Raw genomic sequence first — 22,430 nt, 5'->3', positions numbered from 1 at the left:
GGCGGGTTAGTCCGACAGCAGCCTCCATGCCTGCCAACAACTGAGCTCCGTCCGGGGGGCAGCTCCTCTTCCCCAGCGCCGACGTGGATTTACCGCCCGTGGGGGGGGGCTGAGCTTCTCGGCTGCTTTTTTTTTTTTTTTTTTTTTTTTTCCCCCGGCACCGCACACCTGGGTTGGAGGCTGGACGCCATGTTGTGGAAACTAGCAGATAATGTCAAGTACGAAGAGGATTGCGAGGTGAGAGGAGCGGGAAGGGGGGGCGGGTGGGGAACGGGGGGGGGCCGTGGGGGCAGCCCCGAGCCCCCCGGCCGCTGTGCTCCCCCTGCTCGCCTCCAGCCGGGATTCCTCCATTCCCCGAGCCCCCGCTTTCCTTTTTACTTTTTATTTTATTTATTTATTTTTTTAACCATTTTCCCCCCTCAAATACTGGGGAAAAAGGGAAAAAACCCCGGCATCCCCAGCCGGGAGAAAGGAGCCTGCCCCCCCCCGCACGCAGCAGTGCCTGCAGGCACAGGGCTGCGCCCCGCGCAGCAAGTCGGAAAAGTAAAAGTTGGGGAAGTGGGGAGCCCCGGGCAGAAGCGGGGGTGCCCGTGCAAAAGGGGGGAGCCCCAGCAGAAGGGGGGAGCCCCGGCTGGATCGGGGAGCCCCCTCGGGGCGGCGGGGGCAGGTAGGAGCCGCGGCAGGGCTGCGGCCGTCCCGAGCCGCCCTCCCCACGTTTCCATCCCCGGTGGGAGCGGCTCTCACCCCTCGTAGGGTTTGCTCCCCGGTTTTGGGCTCCGACACGGCCGTGCCCCCCCCCCCCCCCCCCCCGGCTGCGGCAGGCGAGCTGTGGGTCCCGGTTCACGCCCCGCTGGGACCCCGATCACTTCTCATTACCCAGCGATGGGATTTTACCGACCGTGGGGCCAGAAGCCGCTCAAACCCAGGATCGGGTCCATGTGGACGTTAATCTGTGCCTGCCGGGGCTTGGGGCGAGGGGAGGAGCGGGGCCGGCAGCCGTCGGGCGTGGGGGGGCCCTGCCCGGGGCTCGGAGCCGCCGCCCCATGGGGGCAGCGTGGGGCTGGGTAAATCGGGCCCCGCCGGTGACTTGGGATTATTATTTTTTTTAAATGATTCTTTGGAGAAGTTGAGTGCCTCGTGGTGAGGACAGCGGTGGGAACTGGTTCCTAACCCCTTCCCTGCGAGCCGGGCTCATTTCCTACGCAAAGTGCCTGGGGAAAAAAAAAAAAGGGAGGGGGGAGAGCCCCCGGTTTAGGATTGGGATTGGGATTGGGGCGGCTTTTCCTCTGCCCCCCGGTGCCAGAAAACGTCCCCTGCTGCCGCCCGATGCCCCCCACTGACCGCCGCCTCCCTTCTCCCCCCCCCGTCTGCCTTCCAGGACCGCCACGATGGCAGCAGCAACGGCAACCCGCGGCTCCCGCACCTCTCGGCGGTCAGCCAGCACCTGTACAGCCCGGCCCCGCCGCTCTCCCACTCGGGAGCCTCCGATTTCCAGCCCCCCTACTTCCCCCCGCCCTACCAGCCGCTGCCTTACTCGCAGTCCAGCGACCCCTACTCCCACCTCGGGGACCCCTTCTCCATCAACCCCCTGCACCAGCCGCCGCCGCCCCCCCCCAGCCAGCAGCAGGGCGCTTGGCCCCCCCGGCAGGGCCAGGAGCCGGCCGGCCTCGCCCCCCACGGCCGCCCCGGCCTCGTCCCGCACCTCTCGGCCCTGGAGAGCGGCTCGGCCGGAGGCCGTCGGGAAACGTACCGCCGCTCCGAGCTGCTGCTGCCCCACGGCCACGGCCTCGACGCCTCCGCCCTGGCCGACAACCTGGGCCTCCACGACATGGCCCACCAGATGGAGGAGGTGCAGGTAAGCCTCGTTCCCCCCCCCCCACACCTTTTCCCTGTCCCCCGGCTGCCGGAGCCCCCCCCCCGTCCTCCCGCTCACCCCAAATTCTTGCCCCGCGCCTTGGGGCGAAGCCCGGCTCTGCCCGTCCGGCCCCAAAGGCCCGTGCCCCCCCCCCCCCCCGCAGCTCTCGAGGTGTGTGCAACTTTCTCCCCTTTCTCTTTGCAGAACGTGGAGGACCAACACTTGTTAATGCATGACCAGACGGTCATTAGGAAAGGTCAGTGAGGGGCCCTGCGCCGCCCCCCGGGTTATGGGGGGGGTCCCCGTGGGGATCGGGGCGGCCGAGGCTTGGGGCAGCCCCCGGGGGGGGGCCCGGCCCCTCTGCCGTGGCCACCGCAGCGTGCCCGTGGGGCGGGGAGAGCAGCACCCGGGGGGCTCCTTGCTTTTTTTCTTTTTTTTTTTTTCCCCTTTAACTTCTTCCCCAGCCTCGGAAAGGGACTCGGTCGGCATGAGCCTGCTCGGATAAACCGTAACCGGAGCGGTTTTGTGGCCGGGGTCCCGAGGAGGAAGGGCGTATTGACTCAATTTAGGCGGACGGTCGTGTAGGGTTGGGTTGCCTTTTTTTTTTTTTTTTTTCTGCTTTTGTTTTTAAACAAATTTGTGCTTTGAACAAAAAAAAAAAAATCAGTGGAAGTTTCCTCCAGAAGACTTCAAACAAATACCTAACTGAGGAAAAGCAGAAGTGTTTGGCAGAGCGCTGATTGCTGCGTTTAGCTCATGGGAGAATTATTCCGCTGTCAGATGCGGCACCAAAGCCCTTGCCCCCTCCAGGGACCAAGGCAGACCTCGGCTCTTTTTAACCCTTTCCGAGCGGCGCCAGCAGCCCCCGGCTGGGGCTCGGCGGGTGGGCGATGGAGGAGCGGGGCTGGCTGCGGGGCTCTGCCCCTCTGCTCCTGCCAAGCCTCTGCCGGCCCCGCGCACCCAGCCGCCGAAGCCGTTCCCCAGCGGGGGTTTACTTTCGGTTCTTCAGCCCTGTTGTGCTCTCTGCTATGAATTTGCCGGGATTAAATTCCCGGTGGAAGGGGAGCCCGGCAGTAGCTGGGAGGCTTCTCCCGCCCCGGGTTGCTGCCAGCAGCCCGAGGGATGCGGATTCGTCGTCTGCGCCTCTATCGGGCTCTTCATAGGACTGGATCTGCTAACTTAAATATCACATTTTTTTCATTATTGTTTTTGTGGGGCGCCTTGTGTATTTTATTTTTTTTTTCGGTTTTGTTTTAAGAAGCATATTTAGTTGCGTTCGGCAGCTCCTTGAACTGGAGCGTGGAGGAGACCGCTGGTGTTTGGGGACTGGGTCGTGGGGAGCGTTGTGCCAAACGAAATCCCATCTCCCGGTCTGTCCTCGTACAAAGAAAATTCACTTGCCACTCCGTATTTATTTTTCCCTTTCCTAAAATACCTGCTTTCCCTTCTGCAGGTCCCATTTCCTTAACGAAAAACAGTGCTCTGAGTCTCCCCTGCCAAAAGGACGGATTAATCGGAGTGGTCATAAACCCCAACGAAGTGTTCTGTTCGGTTCCGGGGAGGCTCTCCCTCCTGAGCTCCACGTCCAAATACAAAGTGACAGTAGCAGAGGTTCAGAGACGGCTCTCGCCCCCGGAGTGTCTCAACGCCTCTCTGCTAGGAGGAGTACTCAGAAGGTAGGCTGCGACCCCTGCTCCCAGCCGTCCGCACCGGGGCTGTTGTTTGCGATCCTTTTTTTTTTCCTCCCTGTGCCTGGTGTGTGTGGTTGCGGCCAGATTAGCACAATGACGAGCTAAGAAAGCCTTTTATCAAACTTCAGATTTTTCAGAAGCCCAACAACACTGAATCCTAATTGGCTTTGGAAATAAAACTTCTTTGCACTTCTGCCACGTCTCGGAGAGAAGTGCTATTAACAGCTCTGACAGCAATTCTCATTCGCTGTTGAAAATCGGATTTTTTGTCTCTTAAAACTGCTCGTGGAGCTTTCTTCTTCCTGTGACGAACTGTCTCCCCATGGAATGATTTTTGGATTAAATCTCGTGGTCTTGTTGCATCGTTACAAGGAGACTTCGTGTGTCCTTTTTTTGCACACACTTTTAGTTTGGTTTGTGATCATTCTACAGCTGCTGGTTCAGTGGTGCAGTCTGAAACATTTTGATTTTGACCTCTGCTGTGTTTCATCCTGGCTGGTTTGTAGTAAAGCATTTTAAAAGTAGGTCACTTGAAAAAGAGAGCCTGTCTTTTATCTTACCCCCAGTAGAACCCTATTGAATGTCAGTAACTGGAATTTCTCATCTTTTTTTTTTTTTTTTAAACAAAACAAAAAAGTCCCCTGAAGATCAATAAAGCCTTTTTTTTCCCCCCCTACTTACAGAGCCAAATCTAAAAATGGTGGCAGATCATTAAGGGAAAAACTGGATAAAATTGGCTTGAACCTTCCAGCTGGTAGAAGGAAAGCTGCAAATGTGACACTATTGACATCTTTGGTGGAAGGTCAGTCTTGAACGTGTCTTAAAAATAAACTTCCTTTCCCTTGTGTACAGCTTTTATCCTCCAGGCAAAGCGTGGAAGGGCTGGGAAGTCGATGAACTCAATAGAGGGGGGGTTCCACGTGTTTGTAGTTGACAGTGAGCGTGCTGGGGACGGGGCAGCAGGTACCTGCTGAGGTGCCTTTGGGGGGCTCCTCGCCCCCCTGCTGCCAGTCGGGTCTCCCAGCCCCGCTGTGCCGAGCACCAGCCGCGGGCCAGGATGGCATCCCTCCCTCCCTCGTGGGCACCAGGCTCTGCGGAACGCCTGGGTTGTCCAGTCTGTTTCCTGAGGTTGTTTGGGGTTTTGTTAAGGGAAGGCGAAAGGGGTGAGACCCGGCACATCGCAGGGTTTGGTTCCCTACTGGGAAACCTGAAGTCCGCGGCAGCTGCCTGCGATGCCTGGCCTTACCTCCGCGGTATCCTCAGAAGCTTTTCTCATAAACAAGCATATAAAGTGAGATTTATAGCGTTTGACTTCCTGATGGGAAACTGGAGCCCCTTTAATCTGTAACATGCTATGTGGACCCTCTCAGTTAAGCTGACGGCAGGGTGTATTTACGTGTCTGTGTGGGGTTATGTTGTGTGCTGCTGTTGAAAGCAGCTCCTGGTAGTGGTACAACTTAATAGGAGCAGAAGCAGCAATTGAAACATGACAAATGATCCAACAATACCTTGCTGCTATTTCATTTCTGCATGAGCTGAAATAATACGGCAACTTCCATTTAAAACCTTATTTTGGAAGTTGGATTTAAGAGCTGCCCGAGAGGCTATGTGCGTGCGCACGCACACGTGTGTTACAGGTACAGCCTGATGATGTCAGCCCAGTGTTTTTGTGCATGAAGGAATTGCCTTAATGAAAAAAGCTGTGTAGTTATAAACCTTCCAATTTTATTTTTATATGAACATTGTTACTATAAAGGAGCTAGAAAATGTACTAAAAAATCGTTACATCGGTGGAATTTAGTTGCAAGTTTTTTTAAATATCAGTGGGAAATTTGTTATAGGCTAAATTTTAGTCTTTGTGAAGCAGTGAATCTGCATAGAAACAAAAGAAAAGCTTTTTCCAGTAAAGGGAAGGGAATTCTTTTTCATAGCTGTCATCACGTAGTGTTGTTGTTGTTTTTTTTTCTTGATGCAAATTTACCAAGAAACACTGATCTATTGATTAGAAAATGGTAATGAATGGTATGGTGAAAAAGAGATGTGTCCCTTTCTAAAAGAGTAAATTCTTGAAATGTATTCCCCTGCTTTGCTTAATTTCCCCGATCTCCTTATAGTAAATAAGCACTGCAACATTTAATAACTATTCGCTTCTGCCCACGCCAGGTGAAGCTGTACATCTTGCCCGTGACTTCGGTTATGTATGCGAGACAGAGTTTCCTTCCAAAGCAGTGGCCGAATATTTAACTAGACCACACATGGGCCGCAATGAAATGGCGAACAGGAAGAATATGCTTCTTGCTGCAAAGTAAGTTTTCTGGCTTTGCATTTTTTTCCCTCTTTTTTAAAGGTGGTTTTGTCTGACCATGAGTATCTGTGGTTGTGGACAGTTTGCTACATTTTCATGTGTAATTGTAATCAGGGAGAGGAAACAATTCTTGCTTGGTTTTGGTTTGAATTCAACTATGACAGCAGTTATTTTAGTCTGAACCAATAATAATAATAACCCTGTATGGTAATTCTAAAGCAGTTTGGACCACTTTTTTTTGTTGTTGCTTGTTTCTTTTAAACAGTGGTAAAAAAAAAAAATCCAAGTCTTTAACCAGGGTAGCTGTATCTCTAGGAAAAAGATGTCCCAAGGTGAGACAGGGCTGAGGACCTGGGGGGCAGGTGTGGCAGAGGAACTTGAACTGGGACGGGACTGGGAGCTGGTGGTTGCCCTGCCTGCGTGCGTGCAGCCCAGAGAGGCAGAGACACGTGCACCTCCACGGAGAGTTACTGGTGGGCGCACCGGGTGCAAGGCAAGCTCGGCCAATGTGTCCTTGTAGCTGCTGTTTTTGGCAACAGCATTCCCCCGTGGGACTCTAGGGATCAAAGTGTGGGTAGTCCCATTTCGGTATCAAAGCTGAAGATCTTTAGTTCAGTGAAAGGCAACGTTTAGCAGATGTGAGAAGTCCCTGTTCTTAACTAAGTTCTTACTATAAATCCTGGTGAACAGAGGAAGGGTAAAGGAGAAGCTTTGTTAGAGCTGTTCTGCAGACACTTGTACCTGTAAATAGAGCATGTACTGAGCAGGTCCCTGGTAGGAAATACCTGTGTTTAGCTGTGCTTATCTTACACCAGTGGCTAGAGAGCTCACTGTCCCCTTCCCACGCTGACGTTTAACCAAAGCCCTTAGATTATGATCCATCCTGGTCTGAGATGTTTTCTGGTTTGGGTTGGTGCAATTTCTTGCTTTGAAAGCACCGTCACTGTGCAGAGGATCCGAGAAAAGCCTGGTTAAACTGATGAGAAGAGTTGTTTTGACTTTATGCTTGGATTAGGCAAGCAAAATCCTGCCCCGTGCAGGGGTACTTTCCCTGAAAAAGAGACCTCCTTTACCAAGACTATATTTCATAGAAATATATTGTTTCTCTTATAGCTTAAACCTTATGCTTATTGAGCATGAGCCCTTTGGCTCTTTAGAATTATTATTGGTATTGTTATTAACCCTAATAGCAGGCATCTTTTGGAAGATGTTTGTGATTTGAGAAATTCTGATAAAGTGATGATTCTGTTAGGATTGCTCATCTCCAGTGAAATCACATCAAGGGGACAGATTTACAAGCAGCAAACAACATATGCTGGAGCGTTATTAACCATTCGTGTTTTGCCAGGCATATGTGTTCGTGTTTGCAGGATCAGGGCCTAGGTCTCTATGAGAGAGGGGATGTACGTACAACACGCACAACTAGATTGGATCTCCTCTTCAGCTGCTTTAGTCTCTCTAAATCATGTAACTACAGCTGTGGAAGTTCTCAGAGAAACTAGCCCTACATCCCAGCCTTCCCTGAAAATCTAGAGCAAATGATGCCGAGCCAGCCAGACAGCAGAGGTGGAGAGATTATTCTGCAGCGTTGGGTATGTGTTTGTGTGACACAGATAAAACAGAAGGTTTGTCAGATGCCAGTACTAATAAATGAGCTCTAATTTTGGACTGTGGAGAACACTGCTGTCTTGCTGTTGATGGAGTAATGAATATCTGAAAACTACATTCCCACGTAACGGCCAAATAGTTGACGTGGATTTTTTTTCTCCATTATTTTTATTTATTTGCTTTTGCACAAATTCCTACCGTGGTATAAAGTGAGATCACTTTGTGTCTTGCAGGCAGATTTGTAAGGAATTCACAGACCTCCTCACTCAGGACAGAACTCCTCTTGGAAACACGAGACCTAGTCCCATCTTGGACCCTGGCATCCAGGGCTGTTTGACTCATTTTAGCCTGATCACACATGGCTTTGGGAGTGCTGCCATCTGTGCTGCCATGACATCCGTCCAGAACTACCTAAATGAAGCATTAAAAATAGCAGACAAAACATACATGAACGCTGGCGACCAGAGCCCTGCAGAGACCAACAAAACCATCGATAAAATGGATAAGCACAGGAAATAAAAGGAGAGAAACCAGACTTCAAACTCTTCCTCCTTAACACAGACTGGGATCTTCTTGCCGGGGGAACGTAGAAATTTGGGTACTTTTTTTTTTTTTTAAATAAGAAAGGGAAAACAAGGAAAAAAAATCATCTTATTCAGGATCTTCACTCCTCCTGGATCCATGAGACAAGTCTTTCTAAAAGCTGCAGTATCCCTTATCTGTGGAAGCAATTACCAGAAGATAAGTACTTGGTACAGGTGTATTGACATCCTTTGCTGTAAAAGTGGTGCTATAAGGGTTTGGATGGAAATATGCAAAAAGATATATTTAGGTTTCTTTTCCACATCTAAGTATCTAGAGGTGACCAGCTTCGTGTATAGCTTTTAAGATACAGATTTTAGATGGAAGTCAATTTGTTATCAGATAAAAATATCAGGGTTTTATTCTCTCTTAACGCAACAGTAACAATAAAGCAGTATTAAATAATGGTATATAGATTTATGTACATTAATTTTTTTTATAAACACCTGAAAATAGTAAGATTAATATCTTCTTTTTTTTCCCCCTTTATTTGCAGATTACCATAGGAGAGTACTAAAACCCTGGTAAACGTAAAATTATCTGATGGTATTTGACATGCATATTTTTATGGAAATATTCAGGCTTTTAAAAACTGCAGTAATGTTGGCTGCAGTTGATATTATCTTGATATTTTTTTAACAAGGAATAGTTGAAAATGAAAATGCTTTTAGAAAATTCACTTTCTGTGTTTAAGGATATTGCAGCTTTATTGACATATTTATATTGTCTTGTTTTTAAATTGGGGGGGAAACTTGAAAGAATAGGCACATAACTTTTTTTTTGAACTTTTTTTTTGCCTATTAAGGCCAAAAAATATTTCCAGGGAGGCTTTATGCGTACTAAGGGAAGCAGTGTGTTGAATGTAAATATTTATTTATGTGTAATTTAATCGGATTTGTAAATAATGGTGAACTTTTTAATACTTTTTTTTTTTATAAATGGGTTTCAAATTTTAATTTTGGTAAGTATTTCAAAGGTAATGGGTAAGCTAAACATATCTTTAGGTTTATGCACAGGTATGTTATACAGGGTATTTAAGATTTGTTTTTTAAAAAATATCTCAATTCTTGCCACTGAAGATTAAATCTAATCTGAGGTGTATGTTCACAAAGCAATAATTTTGTGCATCATTCACCTGACAACTGACTAGACATGCAAAATGAGTGTGTGAGTTAGTGTGTATGTGAATAATGGAGGTTCTGAACTATCTTTACATATTTGTAAATGTTCCCAATATAATTCTGATGTATATGATAACCATATAATAAAAATATTCTGGATAGAAGCATGGAATGTTTTATTAACTGAAAACGGTTTTGTCTTCTTTCTATACTTTGGGAATATGGGGTGAGTAGCACTAGAGGACATTATGTATTGAGTCATAATTGCAGCACTTTGTTCAGATTAACAGAACAGAAATATAGAGCTGTTTGCCAGTAAAACTAATGGTTTCAATTAAACATGCTATGTATCTCCAAGAATATTTTTTTTTCTTCCTAAGATGTCATTATCATGCTAGCTGCCTATTTAAATAAAACACAAACTAAAATCTAAACACAAACTGCAAGGCTTCCTCTAAATAAAAGTCAATCTTACCATCTTTGTCTTTCAGTGAATCTGACTTTATTAGAATAATCTGTCTCTAATGATAAATATTTGAAAAATCTTGGCATGTGAAATTTGATAGATCTACCATCTGGTTTCAGCCCACTGTTACTGCTGTTAGGAACTTTACAGCATTTTGCAGAAAATCCCCTACATACTCTGTGTGGTGGTGGTGGTGGTGAGGCAGGATCTAAGGCTTGCAGTGGCATTCATTGTCCCAGATGCAAAACAGCCAAACCTCCCCAACGAGAAACGTTTCAGTGTTCTCCCTCTAGAACAGGAGGAACTTGAACTTGGACTTTATGCTCTCCTTGGCATTTCAACACCAGATCAATCCGTCTGGCACGTGGCTAGGGCAAACACTGCAAATGGTGCCACTGGATGTAACTGCCAGTAAGACTTTGGTTCAGATCACAGCAGCGTTTTCTTCACAGCTGTGGAGAAGGGGCAATATGTACAATTTTCAAATTCATTGTTTATAAATTCCATATTCTCAATATTCTGCCTCTAAAAGGTAAAGGCAAACTGATGAAGGCGTGCAGGAAGAAGAAAAGATAGGAAAGCTCAAAGAAATGAATGAATTTGTTATATCAGTGGTGAGTTGTGGGGAAAAAAAATGTTTGAGTTGCAATCCAGTTCTCTTCTAGAGAAGTGTGAAATTCCAGTCTGCATTTGCAAGGCCCATTGTACCATTTGAGAAAAGAGCATTTTGGACAATCTGTAGCCACAGGTGTACCTAGGACATGTGATGGCTTACAGAACTTCAAAAATATAGCCCAAATATATAATTATATTTCATTGATATATACAGAAATATGCTAGGTATGATAAGAGCTAAAGGACAATTGTTGTTTAGATAATGCAATGCTAGGTGTTTTTTTTTTTCCGTTTCTGCTGTTGGACTGCTTATACTGCATATATAGTAAGATATTTTAGCTACCAGACAATGGAATCTTGCTTTTTTATTAATGCACAAAACCAGGCTCTGAAATAATTGCCCCTTGGGATAGGAAATAAGGATGTTTCCATTTATTCCTGCGTGCATTCAAGCAAAGCCAGTCAATTGTCTAATGTACTGACTTGGGTTCTATTTATATGTTTGGAACACTAGAAATACTGAGTTTCCATTACCTTAATGCTTTTCCTCTACTGTATATTTTAGATGGTACATTATTTTGAGACTCAACTACCTCAAACGCTATGCCAGTAATATGAAAGGACAATGTCTTCTGCTCCATTCACAGCTAAACTCTGACCCGAACTTGTCTGTCATCTGAAATGATTAATCTGAGGAACGTGTAATAGGTTAGTAACTTCCTGGGAAAGCTAAAAAGTAGTTAGCCGAACACACAAAGTGTTTTGTTTTGTTCTCCCTTGATCTTCAAATCCGTATGCATGGTACTGCTTTTACAAGATTCTTCCTAAGTTGGCTAAAACAAAAAGGTCGAATGTAGCACTCTGCTGAGTTAATCTTTTCATTTCCTTTGAAAATTGAATATCTAAATGACTTTGATGCCCCATCTCGTCCCTTGCACTTCTCCCAGAGAAATGATGGTTAAATTGGTGTTCATGTGGGGAAATGATGTTAAACTATTAGAATTTAAGAACAAAAATTATGAAGTAAAAATGGTCCATTTTAAGTACGAACTTTCTGCAAAAGTATTTTATTTGAAAATAAATTCAATTAATGTAATATAAAATATGTTTGTGGGGAAAAAAAAAATCAATCAGCTCTTGCCTGTCCAGCAGCAGCAGCCGGGAATCCGCAGGATGTTGGGGTCTGCCCAGGCAGTGCTGGAGCTGCAGGAGGCAGGCAGAGGAGCTGCTTCCTTCCACCTGTGGCAGCCTCACTGTTGCTGATAATTAATTATAAATATGATTATACATGGCCCCAGCTCCTGAAATCATTTGACCTCACAGCTGTCTTGCTTTCATTTTAAGATTTTTTTTTCTAGTTTTCATGGTTTCAGAGAGAAGTAATGATGCAAAGCTAACGGTACAGAAGGAAACAAGAAAAAGATTTAACTCCTGGCTTAATTTAGTTACGGACTTCAGCTAACTTCATTTTCAACTCAGTTTTTGCTTTACCCTTCACTTGTTTCACTGCTACTTGCAAACAGTTTCTCATCCTGCCTGTTTCAGCTGCAGCCCTACTGCTGTCTGTTCCTCTGCACCCTCAGACTTTTTCATCACAAATAAATGCAGCAAGGCATCTTGAAATGGGCCTCACCGTGAGAGCCTGCTTTGTATATTTGTTGCAGCCCTTTTTTCTTCGTTTCTTTCTTTCATCTGAAATTTCCAAACTACAGCGTGTTTCTGGTCAGTGACAGTCACAGGTTTTTGTAAGGGGAACCTGGAGCCAATTTTGCTGAGTACTCTGGGGTCCCTTTGGGAGTGTGACCCAAGGCCTGGTGGTAAGCCACAGGGAGTGCAGATGGAGCCATGCAAATAAGAATTTACTCCTAAAACCTGGCCACAGCCAGATAGACCGTGTCTTTGCAAAATCTGTGTGTTATCCAAACCAGTTGTGGTCTCTTATAACATTTCTATGGTGCGTGGCTATTGCTGCTGCCTATTACCTAACGTCACACTATCCACGTAGCTGCATGGATAACCATCTCTGCAGAAATTACACTGGGCCTATCCTGGAACCGTATAATTAAATTATTAAATCCTGTTCTGTACCATTGGCTGCCTTCTCCTTTCATTTTCACTTTCAGAGGGTTATATAAATAAGCTTTCTCCCAGTTTCTGATACCGTTTTTGCATTTATTGGATGTTCTTGCATGTCTTACACGGATGTTCCAGATGGTTTCCATGGGCCGTTATTGTGTAAGGTCTGGCCACAAATATTCTATTTTTCCTCTCTCTTAGCTAAACAGCCCTTTTTAACCCTCTTGTGAAGGCCTTGCTCACAAGGCTACTACTGCTCTGTGACATTCTCTCAACTCCATTTGATCTACATTTTTGCCCATGATTTTAAATTCCAACCACATAATCATACTGGCACTTGCTCCCTCTGCCATGAAACTCAAATTCTTGTTTACTAATGGCTCAGAAAGTTCAGAAATCTGCAATAAACGAGATAACAGAATTAATCTTTTAGATGAACTTTAGAGCTTGTATTTCCAGGTCAAATAGCCTAAAACGAAGGGAAGAGAAGCAGCTTAAGTTGTCCATACATGATAGGGCTGTCACTGACTACTAAGTGGGGCTCAATGGTGTAGTTCTTCAGCTGATCATTGTAATCCAAACTGGATTCCTAGTTAAAGAGCTCTTCAATAACATCAGAAAGTGGTCTAATATGATGCCAGCACCCTTGATATAGACAAATATGCTAAACAGAAAGGATGGAAACTGTGTTTGTAATTCTCTGGTGTGAGGGTGCCTGTCTGGGAGCAGAGCCACCTTTGCCCAGTCCTCATCCTGTCCTCTCTCCTGTGCATCACATCAACTCCAAAGACAAAGAAAGGAAATAAACAAAACAAAAACAAACAAAAAAAGAAACCAGAACAAAACATGAGCCATGCAGGCTTTGAGGCATACTGAGTGAAATGGAAATTTTGCCCGTTGTAAGGTAATAAAATGCCCTTTACATTGTGTCAGGCTGTTGTACCTCTGCTTGCTGCTGGAAGACTACAGACCTGAAACAGCCACAAGGGGTGAAGGAAGAGACCTGCACTCATGGGCCCAGCTGCCAGGGCTGCAGGTACAGGGTCATCTTCAGCCACGGCTCCCTTCTGTCTGCTGGAGGACAAAAGAGCAGGGGCAGAGCGCAGCCCATGCCCTGGTGCAGCCTGGTGGCTGGATGGTGCTGGAGCTGAGCTGGGTGCTGGACTGTGAGCTGGAGCAGGCTGGGATGGAGGCGCACGTGGTTTTGGCTGTACAAGAGAAATGGTAATTAACCTCCAGCACAGGGGCAGGGCAGGTAGCTCGGGCCAGTAATTTTCTCCAACTCGTGCTGCAAAATTTACCTGAGCTCATTTGTCAAGCTTTGAATCCTTAAATCTATAACTCTAATTAATTAGGAATCTCTAATTACCCCAAAATGGTACTTTATATTTAAGGCTAAGGTGTGGCGAAACCCAGAGAAAACATGAGAGAAGCTGGAGGATATTCAGAACTGGAGATGCCAGGAAAACGTGTGTTTTCTGAGATCAAGGTGCACGTAGGTGCAAGGGAAGCCAGATGGCTCGATGCGTCAGTGAGACCTAGGGCAGGTCCTGAACTTCCAGAAGTCACTGTCCAATATTCGGACATCTCTCCTTGGGTGTCTTATAAGGGCCCATTTTTCAGAAAGTAATGGCCACCAAACCTCTTAGCAGGGGGATCTTGCGTTGGAGATCCAAAATCAAGCAACCTTTAGGACTCAAACCCACCTTTGTGTTGGGCTTAACACAGAAGCATGTTGAACGAGGCTCTGGTTCTTTACAACTTTGAGCAAGAAACCCCAGTGGGGATATTATTGAAAACATCAGTGCAGACAGGTTCTGGCCCTGTCCTCGTAAGAGGAAAAAGCCCTTTCACAGTTAAGGTCTTATTATATTAAGTTAAAAATTTATAGCTTTTAACTAGGCTGTAACCAGTTAATGTGACTCAGGCAAGGGTGTAATGTGAATGGAGGCATTACTTAGAGCTACCGTTTTGCCTTACTGCAGAGATTACAGTTTTCCAGACCTCACATGTGAGAGGAGCCCAGCTAAAGCACATTTAGGAACTAGGCTATGAGGTCATCTGATTAAATGAGGGGAATCAGATGGGTTTGGGGCTTAGTGACTTCAGCAGTGCTGCAGCCAAGAGCCTAAAACGTTTATTTCTGTGCATTCTTGGGCTGAGCTCCTTCCTTAGGGTTTACCGGCACCATCGCTTCAGCAAAGGTAATGCTTCTCCTCAGTCTGCTGTGGGTGTTTGGTAACAGGGTGTAGCGTACAGGGCTGTAGGCAGGGTGCATCTGCATGTGTGTGAGGTCGTTGGGATGATGGTGGAGGAGGAGGAGGAGGAGGAGAATTATGTATGCTTCTAGGTAAGTGGTAGGGTCTCCTTTTCAGAGCCTTAAGTACTGTTTTTTAGTTCCAATAATACGAAATCTTTGTATTGCCCTGGTAAATAAACAGCTGTAGTTAGTGGCTTTGTCTGGTGGAAGATAAAAGTTGATAAGATTCTGGTAAGGCTGTTTTGAGGTGCCTTCGTTAGCTTTAATGTAGAGTGTTTCCAGGGATTCATTCCAGAAAAAAAAAGTGCTAGTCCAGGGAAAGAAATTAGAGTGATCTTTGCAAATGTTTTAAGTAAAAATGATCTCTGCCTGATACTTTTGAGTGCCTGATGCTGATGTTAAAGAGCAACAGCACTGCAGCTTAAATTATTATTTTTTTATTATTATTATTTTTAATTTGCTGGCAAGGTATTGGGTAATAAATTGCATCAGAAAGGCAGAGATGAAAATGAGTTGTTAGGTGCTGGTTAAAATGTAGGTGTGAGGGTGAGAGAAGCGTGTGAAATCAGCTATGAGACTTCCTTTCCATTCATTTTCCCCAGGTAGCTCAAGATGTGAGCACAAAAAGACCACCGTGATCAGCTGTTTGGATCACTTCAAACAGCACGGTTTCCCCAGGTGGTTCAGGACACAGCGAATATTCTCCCTTGTCACTTTCCTAAAAACCTCGAGGCTTTCCCCCTGGACTTGCGATGCATGGGGATGCTCTGAGCTCTGTGCGCAGACCCGGGGTTCACCTCGGTCCCCACGTGCGCCGCCGCGCAGCGGCCAGGCTGTGCTCGGGCACCCCGTGGGTGCTGACTCACAGCGGCGGGGGCCACCTACTGAAGCACCGCCCGGCCCTCGGCAGCACCTGGCTCGCTCCGGAGGTCTCGCAGCCAGTGCTGAGCAGGCCCCGGCCTGTTCGGGCTGGGAGATCTAACGAGATCACAGCCGGGGCCAGGGGTGATATGGCCGCAGGCCATCATCTTACATAAAGCCCATAAATTTGCATAATGTGTTTTACAAGATTAAAACTGAGGAAACTTTTTTTTTTTTTCCTCATTTTGCATAAAAGGGAAGAAAATAGGTGAAAGAGCTCCACAAAATGGGCTATCAGAGACCTGGGGCTTCCAAAATGACAGCATCGGTAGCTGGGTTTGAAATGATTTCAAGTGTGACTATCTAAATGGGAAATCTGTCATGGTGTGCGTGTTCTTGGGCAAAACAAAAACTCGGGTAGAACCATAAACATACAGCAAGTATCAGACCAATGGCCTGAGAACTTATCCCTTTGAAAGAGCTGTTTCTCCAAACCTGTTGGATGCTGCACGTAGGAGAAAACCCTCCTTCCGCAGCAGGGCTGTGGCGTGGAGAGGGTTGCCAAAGCTTGTTGAGTCACAAAACCAAGGCGTTCTTACTCTGCCTAATTGCTGTGGGTGACTTGGATGCTAATGCAGAGGTCAGTAAATGGCCTGTGATCTCCAGAAATGCACCTTACTTGCAAGCTTGGCCAGTGCTGGCTCGCTGTGAGTGGATTTCATGCAAAAGGCTGCCACACGCAGCAGGCTGTTGATGACTTGTTGCTTGGCTGTACGTGCCTCCTGTGCTGGGCTCACTCCTTCATGTAGGGGCTAATCCTGCAAGCGTTCTTTGGTGGAAAAAATACCTGGGGTAAGAATTCCCAGAAAACTGTGACGTTTGGACCTTGTTTCTGCATTGTCATGTGCATCAGGAAATGCTGGCTGGTGTTTGTGAAAGTTTCATAAACATCCCAGAGTGTAGCTATGGCCATGGACCTCGTCAGCCACAGCAGTAGTATCCAAAAGAAGAGCAGGGAAACTCGCCACTTTGGGGAGGGCAGAAGGCAAAGCTGTGCTTCAAACCATCTCTCCTGGTCAGGAGTAAATGTGGGCTTGGAAATTAAAGTATCAGCTCCCCTAAAAGTGTGAAACTTGGGCAGGTGGGACTCCTGGGCTGGTGTCTAGCTTCTTCTTTGGGAACACGGACAATCAGCATGGGCAGTGGAGTTCCCTGGAAGTTTTTCAGCTGTTGCTTAAAGAAATGTCTATGATTTTAATGGCTGGTTTAACCGAACCAACCAATCTGCTTCCAGCACAGCCCTGTACTTGCAGGTGATGAAGAGCCTCAAATGAGAGGCAGTATTGGATTTGCTGAGATGCTTTGTTTTAGCAGAATTTGGCCTACTAATCCTTCACTCAATCACTTCCTGCAGGACTCCCAAAGGTGTGGTCTTCTGCTTTTCTCCAGGACTTGGCAATGGTGTCCATGGGTGTACTCATCTGTTTGTGCAGAGGAAAAGGCAGGGGTAGCTGCTTGCACTGGACATAAGAGATGTAAATTTTTAACTTATTGCAATGATTTACATCTCAAGTTATCTATGGTTAACTCTAGCATATACTTAGGCCCCTTGAGAGTTACCAAAATAAATAGCAGTGAAGTATCTATGTGCTTTGCAGATCAAGAAGACTTTTTTTTCCTGTCTTAAGCATGTGTGTCTAAGCAGGTGAATTGCTGCTTGTCATAGGATAATTTTGAGGAGCGTGAATGGTCAAGAGCTATGGTACTAGGGTGCAGAGTGCCATGGATAGGAAATCAATACTGCCAGTTTAGTATTCCCAATGCTAACTTTTAACTTTGGTGCTGGTTTGGGGAGAATTTTTGTCTCTTCCCTTTTTGTCCCTTCCTCCCCTTTCACAACTCTTATGAAATGAGCCTCATAAAATTACTAGTGTGTGTGTGATTGAAACCTACTGTCTTGCACCAGTGTGCAAACTTAAAAATGGGGGTAAGGGAAAGGAAATAAACATGTTGGAAGAGAGGTCTGTGTGGAGGAATAGCTCTGCATCTGTGCTAATATGGCTCACTTAATTCACAAAACTGTTCTGCTTCCTTCCTCCCCTTCTTCCCTAGGGTTTCTATCCCTGCCATTTAAAGTGCGTCCCTGCAAAGATCCCAAGATCACGCTGCTGTTGTCAGAAAGATCCAAGAAAAGTAGACTCCTCTTGTGGTTTCTACGTGCAGTTCCTTGAACCCTAAATGCAGTCTGCATCAGTGTGTGTTTAGGGGGAGTCAACCAAACTTATGCTGTGGAGGAAATACGGAAATGCTTTATTAAGTGATGTGCTGGAGCTGGGATGTTGTGGAATATCCTCTCTAGGGAGTTTAATAATAACTCGTTTTATAATAACGAGTCAAATAAATCAGTCTGTGCTACTGCTGGGTATGAGAGCTGAGTCCTGCAGATGATGATTTCATGCCTGGCTGCTAAAAATCTTTTAGATGACTCTCGTGTCCTGCAATTACTTCTGAGGCTTGAAAGACCATTATATGCAGGCAACTTTGGGACTGTATCCCAAGTACCTTGTAGATAACAGAATTTATTCCCAGTTTATCTAAAAGCAGTTTGAGGAGGAAACATGAAAACTCATTAGGTCTGAAATGGGCAAATAATGGAAAAAACTAAACCTTTCTCTCTGAGAGTGTTTCATTTGGCATGTGTTAGGTGACCTTCACAATACATGGGAAAGGTACCAAAGAATGGGCATCCTCTCAAAAAAATGTATTAAAAAAAAGGAATGTGCGTGTGTGGGGAAATAAAACACCTGAAACCCAGGCTTTCTTCCATCAGGGTTAAAATCTGGAGTCAAGAGGACAGGTAGCAAATTGCATTACTGAGGAGGGAAGAAGCTGAGGGTAAATGCACAACTGCTTTTCCAGACTGTGCCAAACGCAGCCTAGCCGCAGTGGGACTATTGCAGGACTTGCTGAGGGGAGACTTTCCACAGTGTTTTCTAGCACACAAGGAGCATGTGAACATTTATGGTGAGTCACTGCTGGGCTAAAATATTGCCTAGCGATGCCATTGCGATGAACCATTTTGTAAGCCTCTGTAGTATAAGAGGTTATTCTTCCTGTTACTCCTTTTAGCAGCACTAAGTTGTTGTGACAGTGATGTTGCTGGCTGCTGCTGTTAATCCAGTCTTCTTGGAGAAGTAAAAATCATGCTGTATCTGAGGCGAGAAGGGCAGCCAGATTAATCCCCATGTTATAGTTATCTTTTCTGAGTCACGTCATAATATGATAGCTCCTGTGTTCAAGGGTTACAAACTGCAGAGGGATATGACTGGGAGCCCCTTTTTTTGTTGTAGTCCAGTGGTGGACCACATCACCTTATTACACAAGAGGGACATTTGTCTCATTACACCTCTGATTTTTCCATGTAGTCATGCATTTCTGATCCACGCTTCAACTTCCTGCCTCATCAATGCAGCCCTTATCCTTCTCCTAGCATCTCTGCAGTGTTACTAAAGCACAGCTGCTCATCCTGATAGATGTAGACTGGGTAAAATGCTGACTTTCTTGGGGTGCTTTGTGTTAAGAGGTATGAGGGCCCAGCTGGAAGCTTGTGCCTCATTCTTGCTCCCCCAGCACCGGTGGAGCCAAGATGCTGTGCTCTCTCAAACATGCTGCTCCACACTCTGTCCTGGTCTAAATTTCATTCTCTGTCTTTGTTGAGAGAAAGTGGCCATATGTGCAGCAGGCAGGTGTCCTGCCTCCTCTCCTTGAAGCTTGGGTAGAGTTTCCCATGTGCCATGACTGCGAGCTCATTAATGAAGGCCCCCCATGAGATCTGTGGACAAGGGGTGCAGGCTGCCTTGCACAGATTGCTCTGCATATGATTATTTCCATCCCCCTCTCCATCAAAACAGCAACTCTTTCTGCATGAGCTGCCTATACAGTGTTGAGATCAGAGGACATTCAGGGGAGCATGTAGGGACTCTCCTGTTGCAAGCCCATCTGTATGTACCTGTGTGTACATGCGGCCTGACACTCAGAGAAAAGAGGTGGGGGTGGTGGGTTTAATAGCTTCTCATATACCAATATTTCACTTCCAGTTTGAGAGATTCTTTTACTGGAGAGACCCTGGCTTACTTTATAGCTTCTCAAAGTCTATCTTTCACTCGCTTTATTGGCTCAAAAGCCTGGGTGTTGGCAGTGGGGCTACGGGCCTCTCTGTGAGGAGAGGCCTGGGCTGGTTCCAGCCAGCTCCAACGGCCCCACTGCAGGGCACTGCCAGTAGTGCTGCGGGCACCTCTGTGAGAACATAGGTGGGAAAGGGCAAAGTGCTGCCCAGGTGTGAGGTAAAAAGTGTCAGCAACAGCCCTGTGAAGGCTAAGGTCAGAGAAGGAGGTACAGAGCTGGTGTTCTGGGTGCTGGAGCAGGTGTTTCCCTGTGGAAACAGCCAGTGGAGGACCCCATGCTAGAGCTGGTGGATGTTTCCTGAAGGAGCTGCGGTTTGTGGGAAGGAACCACGCTGGAGCAGGCAAAAAGTGTGAGGAGAGAGGAGTTGCCTGCTCTCCCTGTGCCCCTGGTGTGGTGGGCAGGAGGTAGAGGAGTTGGGAATGAAGCAGTGAAGTCGAGCCTGGGAAGAAGGTGGAAGAGAGAGAAGTGTTTTGACTTTAGCCTTGGTTTCTCACCACCTAAATCTATTTTAATTGGCAATACATTAGTTTTCCCCAAACCAGGCCTGTTCAGCCCCCAGTAGTAATTGGTAAGAGATCTCCGTGTCTTTATGTTGACCCCTGAGCTTTTCATTTTATTTTTTCTCCCTGCCCTGTTGGGGAGGGGGAGTGAGAGAGCGGCTGGGTGAGTGGTGGGCTGCACTCCAAGGCCAGCGCACCGTGCTTTGGTGTGGTGCTGCTCTCACCCATTGCTTGTGATATGTCCCTGATCCTTTTCATCACAAACTTCCCTTCTGCTGCAGACCTGATCTGCACAGACCTGCAATTCATCAGGAACTCACTGGGTCAATTTTTCAGTCAGTCACTGGGGAATATCACAGTTTAGATGGCCAGGATTGGGGTTTTGGGCCATGAGGCCTACGAAGGCCACAAGCCTTTGTAACCTACAGCCTCACTACAGACTTTCTCAAAGCCATGAGCAACATAATTAGAAATTTTTCAATAGCTAAATTCGTGTGTGCAAAAATACTAATGCTAACTAAGGACTTGTGTTTGTGATTATAATGGCTTCATATGCAACTGCAGAAACTGCAACTAACGTACACTGCACCCCCAGCTCTGCATGCACAGGTCTGAATACTTGGATTCATTCTTAAGATGTGCATAAAACTCCTTCCCCAGTGCTTGGTTTTACTGTAACTGACAAAGCTGTTTGACTCAGGCAGTTCTGCGAGGCATTTCAGAAATCTAATGCTTAAGATTTCACTGTGGATTTTTGGCTTCAAAGTGATTTTGTTATGTCCCTAGAGCCTGGTTAAATCCTTAGTTATAATGATTGCACACTGAAGGGTGCTGTTACATAGAAATGCTGTCCCATAATGGCTTCGTTGCTGTGGAAAATCCGATGTTATTTGGTCATTCCGCTACGAGTTCCCTAAGCCATCAAGACATTTGCCTCAAGGCTACAAACACAAAGCTACAGGCAAAACCCTCTGGACATAATGAGTGGGCATTTATGCAGAACTAAAAACTGGAACAGCTGAGCAGTAGATCTATGAATAGCAAGCATGCCTCTAAGCACAAAAGACATCATTCTGGAATAAAGGGGTTTATAATGGTTCTGACATCTTGTATGTCAAGATCATGCTACGTTGTTGTAACTTTTTTTTTATGTTTGTTTGTTTGAATCACGTTCCTTAAGTAAGGTTTGAGTAATTAAAGGGTGTGAAGGAAACCCTATAGCTTCAGTAAGAACAAAAATTGGGCAACTGACGCTTTTGGCAAGATCCATCATTTTGATCATGTTTGCTAGGGAACGAGCTTATTGCTCCTGTGCTGTTAGTATCCCCAGTTCCACCCTTCAGGATTTCTTAGGGGTTTTTCCTTGTATCAGCAGCTCTTAAAAGGCTTGATTCTAATATTAGCTGAGAAGTGTCTTCTGATGGAAACACGAGGGTTGGGCTAACCATAAACTACAGGGTCAGGGAGTCAGGCAATACAAAAGAGGGTAATAAAATTCAGAGTGATTGGGATCAACAGGGAGCTGGAGGAGCTTAATGTTGAGAAATGTACTGCAGTGAGGTCATGAGCCTTTGCGAATCATTTATATGTGCTTCTAACTACCTGGCAAGAACAAGATAGAAAGGGATGTATGGATGTATGGCTCTTACACCAGGAGCATAATGAAAGCCAAGAGTAGAAATTAGAGTGGGAGATGGGATATGGAATTAGTCTAGAAGGGGGAAAAAAGGGAAAGGGAACATAAGAATACATGAGGACGATAAATTTGCATTCTGTGTGTCTACAGTCATATGTCTGATCAGTTTTTGAGAGATTACTGATTTCCAAGGCAGTCTCTTTTGGCTAAATTTCCAGTCCTCATGCCAGCTTACTGTGGTACTGGGGGATGGGTGAGCAACCCTTTGTGACTGGGAAAATGTACAAGTTCTAACAAGTTTTGCAATCCTTGCAAAGTAGCTTGGGCCTTGCAAAACCATTGGTTATAGAGATGAGCAAAGCCCTAATACTGTGAAGTTCCTACAGGGAAACGTGGCCAGAGGATTAGGCGCTAATCTCTGACCTGAGAAGATGTGATGAATGTCTACACTGTCGATGGTACTGCAGCAGAGATAGCTGAGCTCGTTATGACTAGTTTTTGGCGGAATAACCTAGTTCTGCACTTAGGGGTATGGGAAGCTAATTTCCATTCCACCAGTGGAGTAAATTAACCCATGCAGAGATCAACGCTAGAGAGTCAAGAAAGCAGAAAATGGTAGCCTACACTGTAGCTGTACACCCTGTTTCCTCATGTCCAAATTTCTTAGAT

General features: G+C 46.0%; 2 protein-coding genes and 1 long non-coding RNA gene across 3 annotated transcripts in view; 2 read left to right on the top strand and 1 right to left on the bottom strand.

Annotated features, from left to right (window-relative positions):
• Window positions 1-3: 3 nt before the first annotated feature.
• TFAP2C (transcription factor AP-2 gamma) lies at window positions 4-9,636 on the top strand. Its single transcript, XM_083801821.1, has 7 exons — window positions 4-237; window positions 1,379-1,855; window positions 2,060-2,111; window positions 3,309-3,531; window positions 4,230-4,348; window positions 5,710-5,851; window positions 7,693-9,636. Exons 1-7 carry the CDS (start codon window positions 190-192, stop codon window positions 7,976-7,978), a joined length of 1,347 nt encoding a protein of 448 aa, XP_083657947.1. The 5' UTR covers window positions 4-189; the 3' UTR covers window positions 7,979-9,636.
• LOC310882719 lies at window positions 1,033-1,978 on the bottom strand. Its single transcript, XR_014573112.1, has 2 exons — window positions 1,934-1,978; window positions 1,033-1,211 (listed from the first exon to the last, which is right to left on the bottom strand). It is a non-coding gene; the product is annotated as an uncharacterized lncRNA (long non-coding RNA).
• Window positions 9,637-9,769: 133 nt separating the features above from the next.
• The window catches only part of SPO11 (SPO11 initiator of meiotic double strand breaks), a 331,627-nt gene continuing 318,966 nt past the window's right edge, over window positions 9,770-22,430 (top strand). The window contains exon 1 of the mRNA XM_083801833.1: window positions 9,770-14,523. The gene's annotated coding sequence lies outside the window, so the exon portion shown is untranslated. The remainder of the gene's footprint in view (window positions 14,524-22,430) is intronic.

The sequence above is a fragment of the Anser anser genome (assembly GCF_964211835.1).
Source record: "Anser anser genome assembly, chromosome: 16".
NCBI lineage: Eukaryota > Metazoa > Chordata > Aves > Anseriformes > Anatidae > Anser > Anser anser.
This window is presented reverse-complemented; position numbering and strand designations above follow the sequence as displayed.

Coding starts and splice junctions, on each gene's coding strand:
- TFAP2C (XM_083801821.1), top strand. CDS start 190: ATGTTGTGGAAACTAGCAGATAATGTCAAGTACGAAGAGGATTGCGAG. Junction 238..1,378: donor AGTACGAAGAGGATTGCGAG/GTGAGAGGAGCG, acceptor TCTGCCTTCCAG/GACCGCCACGATGGCAGCAG. Junction 2,112..3,308: donor CCAGACGGTCATTAGGAAAG/GTCAGTGAGGGG, acceptor TCCCTTCTGCAG/GTCCCATTTCCTTAACGAAA.